The 13,067-nt window shown below is 48.8% G+C and overlaps 1 protein-coding gene across 3 annotated transcripts in view; it reads right to left on the minus strand.

The window, feature by feature from the left end:
• The window catches only part of tmem63c (transmembrane protein 63C), a 277,667-nt gene that overhangs the window by 64,957 nt on the left and 199,643 nt on the right, over positions 1–13,067 (minus strand). For all 3 annotated transcript variants that reach the window (XM_059649415.1, XM_059649416.1, XM_059649417.1), the window contains one exon: positions 2,297–2,450. In XM_059649415.1, coding sequence (XP_059505398.1) covers positions 2,297–2,450 — 154 coding nt within the window. The remainder of the gene's footprint in view (positions 1–2,296; positions 2,451–13,067) is intronic.

The following is a 13,067-nucleotide window of genomic DNA, read 5'->3' on the forward strand; positions in this document are numbered from 1 at the left end:
CTCACACACCACCCCACCAACCTCCGGATACAACGCATCATCCTCCGACACTTGCACCATCTACAATCCGACCCCACCACTAAAGACACTTTTCCAACTCCACCCTTGTTTGCCTTCTGGAGAGTCCACTCTCTCCGCGACTCCCTTGTCCACTCCACACTCCCCTCCAACCCCACCACACCCGGCACTTTCCCCTGCAACCGCAGGAATTGCTACACCTGCCCCCAAACCTCCTCCCTCACCCCCACCCCAGGCCCCAAGATGACTTTCCACATCAAGCAGATGTTCACCTACACGTCCGCCAATGTGACATACTGCATCCGCTGTACCCAGTGTGGCTTCCTCTAGATTGGGGAAACCAAGCGGAGGCTTGGGTTCTGCTTTGCAGAACACCTATGCTCGGTTCGCAATAAATAACTGCATCTCCCAGTCGCAAACCATTTCAACTCCACCTCCCTTTCCTGCAATGACATGTCCATCCTGGGCCTCCTGCAGTGCCATAATGATGCCATCCATAGGTTGCAGGAACAGCAACTCATATTCCGCTTGGGAACCCTGCAGCCCAATGCAATCAATGTGGACTTCACCAGCTTCAAAATCTCCCCTCCCCCACCGCATCCCAAAACCAGCCCAGCTCATCCCCACCTGCCTAACCTGTTCTTCCTCTCACCTATTCCCTCCTCCCACCTCAAGCCGCACCTCCATTTCCTACCTACTAACCTCATCCCGCCCCCTTGACCTGTCCGTCCTCCCCGGACTGACCTATCCCCTCCCTAACTCCACCCCCCCCCCCCCCCCATACTCTCCTCTCCACCTATCTTCTCCTGTCTCCCTATTTATTGCAGAATCCTCTCCCCATCCCCCTGTTCTGATCAAGGGTCTAGGCCCGAAACATCAGCTTTTGTGCTCCTAAGATGCTGCTTGGCCTGCTGTGTTCATCCAGCTCCACACTGTGTTATATTATATGTGGTTGTACCACTTTAGAACAAAAATTTCCAAATACTAAGAATATATCATGAACCTTCCTTTCATTGATTAGATGCCAGTTTCATAGCTATACTGAAACAGCTGGGCAAGTGATATGTTCAAAGGAAGGGCCACTGGACCTGAAATGTTAGAACAAAGAAGAAAGAAAATTACAGCACAGGAACAGGCCCTTCGGCCCTCCAAGCCTGCGTCAATCCTGATCCTCTTTCTAAATCTGTTGCCTATTTTCCAAGGATCTGTACCCCTCTGTTCTCTGCCCATTCATGTATCTGACTAGATATATCTTAAATGATGCTATCGTGCCCGCCTCTACCACCTCCGCTGGCAACACATTCCAGGCACCCACCACCCACTGTGTAAAGAACTTTCCATGCATATCTCCCTTCAACTTTCCCCCCCTCACCTTGAAATCATAACCCCCAGTAATTGAGTCTCCCACTCTGGGAAAAAGCTTCTTGCTATCCACTCTGTCTATACCTCTCATGATTTTGTAGACCTCAATCAGGTCCACCCTCTCTGATTAGCTCTGTTTTTTTCTTCACCGATGCTGCCAGACCTGCTGAGCTTTTCCAGAAATGTCTGTTTTTGCTGGCAAGAGATGCAGCTGGTTCTGGAGCTCAAATTTTCCAATCTATTTCAAGGATGCTTTTTGCAGTGTCATCCTTGGGTTAGTTTTTAACTGTCCACTAACATCAATGATTGAATGTGGCAGGATTACTGAACTTTGATTTGATCTGTTCTTATGTCTTAGCTCTGTCTATAGCAGCAGGCTTCTACTGTTAGAAAGCAAGTGGTGTACTTTCACAGGGGAGTAACTCATGTTCAGCAACATGTTAGGTGCTGGTTCTTTTGTCTTTTTGTTTTTTTTGGTTTTGATGTCAGGTGCTGGTTCTGTCCTGCTCTTATGTGCCACACAAAACAATGGAATGTATCCAACCTATGAAAATGGATCTTAATTGCCACAGGGAAGGTGCAATGTCCATTCCTACTAGCACGATCGTGAACAGTTCCAACTACCAGAAAGTACATCGTTGACAATGAGGTCAAGTAGATTCTCCCCACCTTAATGTTTCTACGACCACCTACCAACAGGCCCAGTTTGGTAAACTCAACCAGTTAGGAGAGGTGCTACTGTGCCAATCTTCAGCTGGACACTGAAGTTCTCCAGCCAGAGTACATATTATATCACTTTGTAACTTTTTATTTTTCTGCTGTGAGGGAGGATGGAGATAATTGGAAGCCAGTGGTTAGGCAGGCAGTCTAGTGCTGGGCAAGAAGCAATAACTAAGCAATAGCAGCTTTCACCTACCTTGAGGCTCTCAACAGGGTTGGTAACATTGAACTTGTCCATGGTATTGACGATGATGGCAGGAGTTGTGAGGAAGAAGAGGAGCAGGAAGAGAAAAATATTGAGGAGTGTGCAGCGGATCCACCAAGTGCTACCTTGCACCGACAGATTTTCCCTAACACAAAGAAAATCACATTTTGCACAATTAACATAGCATGACAACAAATATATTATGCCTTTCACCTTGTAAACTATCCGAATGGGCTTCCAGGCCATTTTCAAACCCAGGCAGCTCAAGATGCAGAAGCTAATGGTGGAGCAGTTAAAATCAAGCATGCTCAAGTGGCTAAAATTCGATAAGTGCAGATCTTGGAGAGGATTGTGGGGCTGTGATTATATAGAGAGAAGGAAGCCCACAGATGGATTTTAGAACTTTACAATCAAGACTTGAACAGGAGCCAGTGTAGGTCAATAAAACACAAGGGTGGTTGGTTACCGGTTCTTTGTGAGGATTTGTCCAAGAGCAGCTGAGTTTTAAATGGACGCAAAAATTTTTCACTCGTTTACTTTTTCATTCATGGGGGTGGACAGAACTGGCTGGGCCAGTATTTATTGCCCATCCCTAGTTGCCCTTTGAGAAGGTATTGTTGAGCTTCATTCTTGAACTGCTGCAGTCCATTTGAAATAGGTAGACCCACACTGTCATTAGGGACAGGATTCCAGGATTTTGACCCAGTATCACTGAAGGAACAATGATATGTTTTCAAGTCAAGATGGTGACTTACTTCAGGCAGAAATGGCATGTGGTGGTATTCCCATGCACTTGCTGCCTTTGTCCTTTTGGATGAAAGTGGTTACGGGTTTGGAAAATGAGCATTGGTGAATTTCTTCAGTGCATCTTGTAGATAGTACACACTGCTGCTCTTCAACATTGGTGCTGGAGTAGTGAATGTGGATATAGTGCCAATCCAGAGAACTGCTTAGTGCTGGATGGTGTTAAGCTTCTGGACTGTTGTGCACTTGTCCAGGCAACTGGGGAGTATTTCATCATACGCCTGACTTGTATCCAGTTGATGGTGGACAAGTTTTGGGGAGTCAGGAAATGAGTTACTCACTGCAGGACTCCTAGCCTCTGACCTACTTTCATAATCACATTATTTAGATGACTAGTTCAGTCATGTCTCTGGTGGATGGTAACATGCAGAATGTTGATAGTAGGAGATCCAGTGACGGTAATGCCATTGAATGCCAAGAGGCAAGGGTAGATTCTCTCTTTTTTAGAAGGCAGAACATAGAACAGTACAGCATAGTACAGGACCTTCGGACCACGATGTTGTGCTGAAATTTTACCCTAAAACTAAGGTCTATCTAATCTCCACCCCTACCTTATACAATCATCCATTTACCTATCAAATAGCCCCTTAAATTCCCCTAATGAGGCCAACTCCACTCCCCTCTCCAGCAATGCATTCCATGCCCCTACCACTCTCTGAGTAAAGAATCTACCTCTGATGTCCCCCCGATATCTACCTCCACTCACTTTAAAACTATGCTCCCTCGTAATAGCTACCTCCACCCTGGGAAGAAAGTCTCTGGCTATCCACTCTATCTACATCTCTGATCATTCTGTACACCTCTATCAAGTCACCTCTCACCCTTCATTGTTCAAAGAGAAAAGCCCTAGCTCTCTCAACCTTTCCTCGTAAGACCTTCCCTCTATTCCAAGCAACATCCTGGCAAATCTCCTCTGCACCTTTTCCAACACTTCCAAATTTTTCCCGTAATGAGATAGCCAGAAACAGACACAATACTCCAGATGTGGCCAAACCAGGGTTTCGCACAGCTGGAGCATAACTTCACGGCTCTTGAACTCAATCCCTCTATTAATGAAAGCTAACACACCATACGCCTTTTTAACAACTCTGGATATCCACTGCCTGGAGCTTGTGCGGCACAGATATTATTTACCACTTGTCAACCCAAACTTTGATATTATTCAAGTATTGCTACATTTAAACATAGAGTCCTTCAGTGTCTGAGGATTCCCCCGATTCCCACTGACTCTAGTTTTGGTAGGGCTCATTGATACCATTGATTCAGTCAAATGCAGTCTTGATATCAAGGACAGTCACCCTCTGGAATTTAGCTCTTTTGTCCATGTTTGATCCAAGGTTGTAATGAGGTAGTAACTGATGGGCAGTAAATGGTTAGGATAGAATTGTCCTGTATTCTGTGGACAGTGCATACCAGCACAATTTTCCACATTGTCTGCTGGATGCCAGTATTATAGTTATACTGGAACAGCTTGCAGCATGGCAAATTGTGGAGCACAAGTCTTTAGTATTATTGATGGAATGTTGTCAGAGTCTACAAACTTTGAAGTATCCAATGTCACCAACCATTTCTTGATAAGACATGGTATAAATCAAATTAGCTAAAGACTGTCCTTTGTGCTGCTGGGGACCTCTGGAGGAAGCAAAATGGATCATCCAGTCAGCGTTTCTGGCTGCAGATGATTGTAAATGCATCAGTTATCTTTTGCACTGATGTGATGGGGTATTCCATCAATGAGGATGGGAATATCTGCACAGCGCCCTCCTCAGGAGAGTCATTTAATTGTCACCATCATTCATAACAGAACGCGGCACACTTCCAAAGATTACATCTGATGGCTGTGAAATTGTTTAGCTATATCTTTTGCTGCTTGGCACAGAAGTCTTGTATTGTAGGTTCTCCAGGTTGACTGGAGACAATGTGGAGAATATTAGATTATGCAATTGCAGAAAGAATGGAGAGCCAGTACAAAATAAAAAATACTACTCGTAAGTGTACAGAACGAGACAGATTTAAATATATATGTGCATAAGTCATTAAAAGTACCGGAGATATGGATAGCATGGCTAATGACACATAAAGCATCTGTTTTACCGATAGGAGCACAGAATGCAGGAGCAGGGAGTGTATGCTGAACCTATATAGGACATTAGTTAGACCTCAACTGGAGTACTGTGCACATCGGAAGCAGGCATGGGCTACAGACATTATCACGAGACTGTTAATCTAGAGACCTAAGTAACTATGAGTATCTTGGTTCGAATATCATCATGGAAGACGGTGGAATTTGAATTCAATTTTTAAAAATCTGGAATTAAGAGTCTAATGATGACCATGAATACACAGCCAATTGTCCAGGTTCACTATCGCCCTTCAGAGAAGGAAACTGGTCACCTCTACCTACTCTAGCCTACACGGGACTCCAGACCCATAGCAGTGTGACTGGCTCTTAACTGCTCTCTGGGTAATTAGGGACGGGCAATAAATGCTGGCCTGGCCAAAGATGCCCACATCACAGAAGTGAATAAATAAACAAATGATGCGTGTTTGTGTTGCAATGCCTGGAACTGTAGTGGGGATATGAGATGATTATTTAAATAAAAGTCATGTGCAGGTTTACAGGGTAAAAGCAGAAAAATGGAACAGAGTCATGAGGTTTATTCAGACATGATGGGGCAAATAGACACCTTCTGCACCATTACAATTCTGATTTCTTAGAGACTGGAGCAGCCCAGTGTATATGCAGCAAGATCTGGACAACATTCAGACTTGAGCTGAAAAATGCTAAAGTAACATTTCAGTCACAAATATGCAAAGCAATTACAATCTTCAACCAAAGAGAATCTAATTAATTCCAACGTTCCCTCCATGCTGCACATACGCACAGCTGCCCTGGTGCTCCACACATGGCAAACAGCATCAGCACACAAGTCACAGTGCTTATTTTCTGTTGGTCACTGCAACACACAAGCCTATGACACCATCACAGCCATAAAGAAAATTAGAAAGAATTTCTGAAGAAAGGTCCCAACCCAAAACATCAACTTTGCTGCTCCGCTGCGGCTGCCTGGCCTGCTGTGTTCCACCAGCTCCACGGTGACTCACATCTGATTCCAGCATCTGCCATTCATACTATCTCAGGATGCTGATTATCTGCCGTTCATATTCACCAGCATCACCATTGCTGAATTCCCCTACTCTCACCCACTTGAGAGTTGCTATTGACCAGAGACTGACAGAACCAGTCATATCAATGTTGTGGCGACAAGACCAGCTCACAGGCAAGGATGTCTGCAGCAAATAACTCACCTTTCAACTCCTTAAGCCCACCTGTCATCAACAAGGAACACGTTGAGCATGCAATGGAATACACCCCACTTATGTGGATGGGTACAGATCCAATATAACAGAGATCAAAGAAAATTACAGCACAGGAACAGGCCCTTCGGCCCTCCAAGCCTGCGCCCATCGAGATCCTCTGTCTAACCTGTCATTTATTTTCTAACGATCTGTGTCCATTTGCTCCCTGCCCATCCATGTACCTGCCCAGATATATCTTAAAAGATGCTAACGTGTCTGCGTCTACCACCTCCACTGGCAACACGTTCCAGGCACCCACCACCCTCTGTGTAAAGAACTTTCCACGCATATCTCCCATAAACTTTCCTCCTCTCACTTTGAACTCATGACCCCTAGTAATTGAGTTCCCCACTCTGGGAAAAAGCTTCTTGCTATCCACCCTGTCTATACCCCTCATGATTTTGTAGACCTCAATCAGGTCCCCCCTCAATCTCCGCCTTTCTAATGAAAATAATCCTAATCTACTCAACCTCTCTTCATAGCTAGCACCCTCCATACCAGGCAACATCCTGGTGAACCTCCTCTGCACCCTCTTCAAAGCATCCACATCCTTTTGGTAATGTGGCAACCAGAGCTGTACACAGTACTCCAAATGTGGCCGAACCAAAGCCCTATACAACTGCAACATGACCTGCCAACTCTTGTACTCAATACACCACCCGATGAAGGAAAGCATGCCAATATGCCTTCTTGACCACCCTATTGACCTGCGTTGTCACCTTCAGGGAACCATGGACCTGAACACCCAGATCTCTCTGTTCATCAATTTTCCCTAGGGCTTTTCCATTTACTGTATAGTTCGCACTTTAATTTGATCTTCCAAAATGCATCACCTCGCATTTGCCCGGATTGAACTCCAGCTGCCATTTATCTGCCCAACTCTCCAGTCCATCTATATTCTGCTGTAATCTCTGACAGTCCCCTTCATTATCAGCTACTCCACCAATCTTAGTGTCACCTGCAAACTTGCTGATCAGACTACCCACACCTTCCTCCAGATCATTTACATATATCACAAACAATAGTGGTCCCAGCACAGATCCCTGTGGAACACCACTAGTCACAGGTCTCCAATTTGAGAAACCCCCTTCTACTACTACCCTCTGTCTCCTGTTGCCTAGCCAGTTTTTTTATCCATCTAGCTAGCACACCCTGGACCCCATGTGACTTCACTTTCTCCATCAGCCTGCCATGGGGAACCTTATCAAACGCCTTACTGAAGTCCACGTATATGACATCTACAGCCTTTCCCTCATCAATCAACTTTGTCACTTCCTCAAAGAATTCTATTAAGTTGGTAAGACATGACCTTCCCTGCACAAAACCATGTTGCCTATCACTGATAAACATTCCAGGAAGTAAAAACAATTTTAGACAAAGCAGAATCAACACCACATTCACCAAATAAAAAAAATTCCCTACACGAGTAATACACAGGAGCAGCGTCATGTACTATTCACTTGATGCACTAAGGCAACACACAAGCTCAGTACAGCCCAGACATATCCACACTAACACAGTTACAGCCCATACACACCCAAACTAGCACAGTTAACAAAGTGTGGAGCTGGATGAACACAGCAGGCCAAGCAGCATCTCAGGAGCACAAAAGCCGACGTTTCAGGCCTAGACCCTTCATCAGAGAGGGGGATGGGGTGAGCGTTCTGGAATAAATAGGGAGAGAGGGGGAGGCGGACCGAAGATGGAGAAAAAAGGTGGGTGGAGAGGACAGTATGGGTGGGGAGGTAGGGAGGGGATAGGTCAGTCCAGGGAAGACGGACAGGTCAAGGAGGTGGGATGAGGTTAGTAGGTAGGAAATGGAGTTGCGGCTTGAGATGGGAGGAAGGGATGGGTGAGAGGAAGAACAGGTTAGGGAGGCAGAGACAGGCTGGGCTGGTTTTGGGATGCAGTGGGGGGAGGGGACGAGCTGAGCTGGTTGTGTGATGCAGTGGGGGGAGGCGACGAACTGGGCTGGTTGTCGGATGCACCTAACCATCATCTCCAACACCATTCATGACCTCATCACCTCAGGGGACCTCCCACCCACAGCCTCCAACCTCATTGTTCCCCAACCCCGCACGGCCCGTTTCTATCTCCTTCCCAAATTCCACAACCTGCCTGTCCTGGTCGACCCATTGTCTCAGCCTGTTCCTGCCCCACCGAGCTCATCTCCACCTATCTGGACTCCATTTTCTCCCCTTTGGTCCAGGAACTCCCCACCTATGTCCGTGACACCACCCACACCCTCCATCTCCTGCAGAACTTCCAATTCCCTGGACGCCAACACCTCATTTTCACCATGGACATCCAGTCCCTATACAACTGTATTCCGCATGCAGATGGCCTCAAGGCCCTCCACTTCTTCCTGTCCCGCAGGCCCGACCAGTCCCCCTCCACCTAAACCCCCTCATCCGCCGAGCCGAACTCGTCCTCACCCTCATCAACTTCTCTTTCGATCCCTCCCACTTCCTACAGAGAAAAGGGGTGGCCATGGGCACCCGCATGGGCCCCAGCTATGCCTGCTTCTTTGTAGGTTACGTGGAACAGTCCCTCTTCCGCACCTACATAGGCCCCAAACCCCACCTCTTCCTCCGTTACATTGATGATTGCATCGGCGCCGCCACTTGCTCCCCAGAGGAGCTCGAACAGTTGATCCACTTCACCAACACCTTCCACCCCAACCTCAAGTTCACCTGGGCCATCTCCAGCACATCCCTCACCTTCCTGGATCTCTCAGTCTCCATCTCAGGCAACCAGCTTGTAACTGATGTCCATTTGAAGCCTACCGACTTCCACAGCTACCTAGAATGCACCTCCTCCCACCCACCCTCCTGCAAAAATTCCATCCCCTATTCCCAATTCCTCCGCCTCCGCCGCATCTGCTCCGACGATGAGGCATTCCACTCCTGCACATACCAGATGTCCAAGTTCTTCAAGGACCGCAACTTTCCCCGCCCAGTGGTCGAGAACGCCCTTGGCCGCGTCTCCCGTATTTCCCGCAAAACATCCCTCACACCCCGCCCCCGCCACAACCGCCCAAAGTGGATCCCCCTCATTCTCACACACGACCCCACCAACCTCCGGATACAACGCATCATCCTCCGACACTTCCGCCATCTACAATCCGGCCCCACCACCCAAGACATTTTTCCATCCCCACCCCTGTCTGCTTTCCGGAGAGACCACTCTCTCCGTGACTCCCTTGTTCGCTCCACACTCCCCTCCAAACCCACCACACCTGGCGCTTTCCCCTGCATCCGCAGAAAGTTGCTACACTTGCCCCCACACCTCCTCCCTCACCCCCATCTCAGGCCCCAAGATGACTTTCCATATTAAGCAGAGGTTAACCTGCACATCCGCGAATGTGGTATACTGTATCCATTGCACCCGGTGTGGCTTCCTCTACATTGGGGAAACCAAGCGGAGGCTTGGGGACAGCTTTGCAGAACACCTCCGCTCGGTTGGCAACAAACAACTGCACCTCCCAGTCGCGAACCATTTTAACTCCCCCTCCCATTCTTCAGATGACATGTCCATCATGGGCCTCCTACACTGCCACAAGGATGCCACCCGAAGGTTGCAGGAACAGCAACTCATATTCCGCTTGGGAACCCTGCAGCCCAATGGTATCAATGTGGACTTCAATAGCTTCAAAATCTCCCCTTCCCCCAGCGCATCCCAAAACCAGCCCAGCTCGTCCCCCTCCCCCCAGTGCATCACACAACCAGCCCAGCTCTTCCCCTCCACCCACTGCATCCCAAAACCAGCCCAGCCTGTTTCTGCCTCCCTAACCTGTTCTTCCTCTCACCCATCCCTTCCTCCCATCTCAAGCCGCACCTCCATTTCGAACTACTAACCTCATCCCACCTCCTTGACCTGTCTGTCTTCCCTGGACTGACCTATCCCCTCCCTACCTCCCCACCTATACTCTCTCCACCTATCTTCTTTACTCTCCATCTTCAGTCCGCCTGCCCCTCTCTCCCTATTTATTCCAGAACCCTCACCCCATCCCCCTCTCTGATGAAGGGTCTAGGCCTGAAACGTCAGCTTTTGTGCTCCTGAGATGCTGTTGGGCCTGCTGTGTTCATCCAGCCTCACATTTTATTATCATGGATTCAACAGCATCTGCAGGTCCCATTATGTCTCACACTAGAACAGTTACAGGGTTGGCACACAAGCACGAGCACAGTTACAGCCCAGGCATAACGACACAACGACAGTTACAGACCAGACAATCTCACAGATAAAGGCCAGGCACAACCACAGGAGCCGAGTTACTGCCCAGGCACACCTACATGAGCAGAGTTACAGACCAGGCACACCAGCACTAACACAGTTACATATCAGGCACACACACACTCGCACAGTTACATATCAGGCACACACACACTCGCACAGTTACAGACCAGGCACACCCACACTAGCACAGTTACAGACCAGGCACACCCACACTAGCACAGTTACAGACCAGGCACACACACACTAGCACAGTTACAGACCAGGCACACCCACACAAGCACAGTTACAGACCAGGCACACACAGACTAGCACAGTTACAGACCAGGCACACCCACACTAGCACAGTTACAGACCAGGCACACACACACTAGCACAGATACAGACCAGGCACACCCACACTAGCACAGTTACAGACCAGGCACACCCACACAAGCACTGTTACAGACCAGGCGCACACACACACTAGCACAGTTACAGACCAGGCACACACACACTAGCGCAGTTACAGACCAGGCACACCCACACAAGCACAGTTACAGACCAGGCATACACACAATAGCACAGTTACAGCCCAGGCACACCCACACTAGCACAGTTACAGACCAGGCATACACACAATAGCACAGTTACGGCCCAGGCACACACACACTAGCACAGTTACAGACCAGGCACACCCACACAAGCACAGTTACAGACCAGGCACACACACACTAGCACAGATACAGACCAGGCACACCCACACTAGCACAGTTACAGCCCAGGCACACCCACACTAGCACAGTTACAGCCCAGGCACACCCACACTCGTACAGTTACAGACCAGGCACACCCACACTAGCACAGTTACAGACCAGGTACACACACACACTAGCACAGTTACAGCCCAGGCACACCCACACTCGCACAGTTACAGACCAGGCACACCCACAATAGCACAGTTACAGACCAGGCACACCTATACTAGCACAGATACAGACCAGGTACACCCACGCACTAGCACAGATACAGACCAGGCACACCCACAGTGCACAATTACAGACCAGGTACACACACACTGCACAGTTACAGACCAGGCACACACACACTAGCACAGATACAGACCAGGCACACCCACACTAGCACAGTTACAGACCAGGCACACCCACACAAGCACAGTTACAGACCAGGCACACACCCACTAGCACAGTTACAGACCAGGCACACCCACACAAGCACAGTTACAAACCAGGCACACCCACACTCGCACAGATACAGCCCAGGCACACACACACTAGCATAGTTACAGACCAGGCACACACACACTAGCACAGATACAGACCAGGCACACCCACAGTGCACAATTAGAGACCAGGCACACCCACACTGGCACAGTTACAGACCAGGCACACACACACTAGCACAGTTACAGACCAGGCACACTCACACTGCACAGTTACAGACCAGGCGCGCACACACACTAGCACAGATACAGACCAGGCACACACACACTAGCACAGTTACAGACCAGGCACACCCACACTAGCACAGTTACAGCCCAGGCACACCCACACTAGCACAGTTACAGACCAGGCACACACACTAGCACAGTTACAGACCAGGCACACACACACTAGCACAGTTACAGACCAGGCGCACACACACTAGCACAGTTACAGACCAGGCACACACACACTAGCACAGTTACAGACCAGGCACACCCACACTGCACAATTAGAGATCAGGCGCACACACACACTCGCACAGATACAGACCAGACACACACACACTAGCACAGTTACAGACCAGGCACACACACACTAGCACACTTACAGAGCAGGCACAGACACACTAGCACAGTTACAGACCAGGCACACCCACACAGGCACAGTTACAAACCAGGCACACCCACACTCGCACAGATACAGCCCAGGCACACACACACTAGAACAGTTACAGACCAGGCAAACACACACTAGCACAGATACAGACCAGGCACACCCACAGTGCACAATTAGAGACCAGGCACACCCACAGTGCACAATTAGAGACCAGGCACACCCACACTCGCACAGTTACAGCCCAGGCACACCCACACTAGCACAGTTACAGACCAGGCACACCCACAGTGCACAATTAGAGACCAGGCACACACACACTAGCACAGATACAGACCAGGCAGACCAACACGAGCACAGTTACAGCCCAGGCACACCCACACTAGCACAGTTACAGCCCAGGCACACCCACACTCGTACAGTTACAGACCAGGCACAACCACACTAGCACAGTTACAGACCAGGCACACACACACTAGCACAGTTACAGACCAGGTACACCCACGCACTAGCACAGATACAGACCAGGCACACCCACGCACTAG

The sequence above is a fragment of the Stegostoma tigrinum genome, chromosome 10 (genome assembly GCF_030684315.1).
Source record: "Stegostoma tigrinum isolate sSteTig4 chromosome 10, sSteTig4.hap1, whole genome shotgun sequence".
Taxonomy (NCBI): Eukaryota; Metazoa; Chordata; class Chondrichthyes; order Orectolobiformes; family Stegostomatidae; genus Stegostoma; species Stegostoma tigrinum.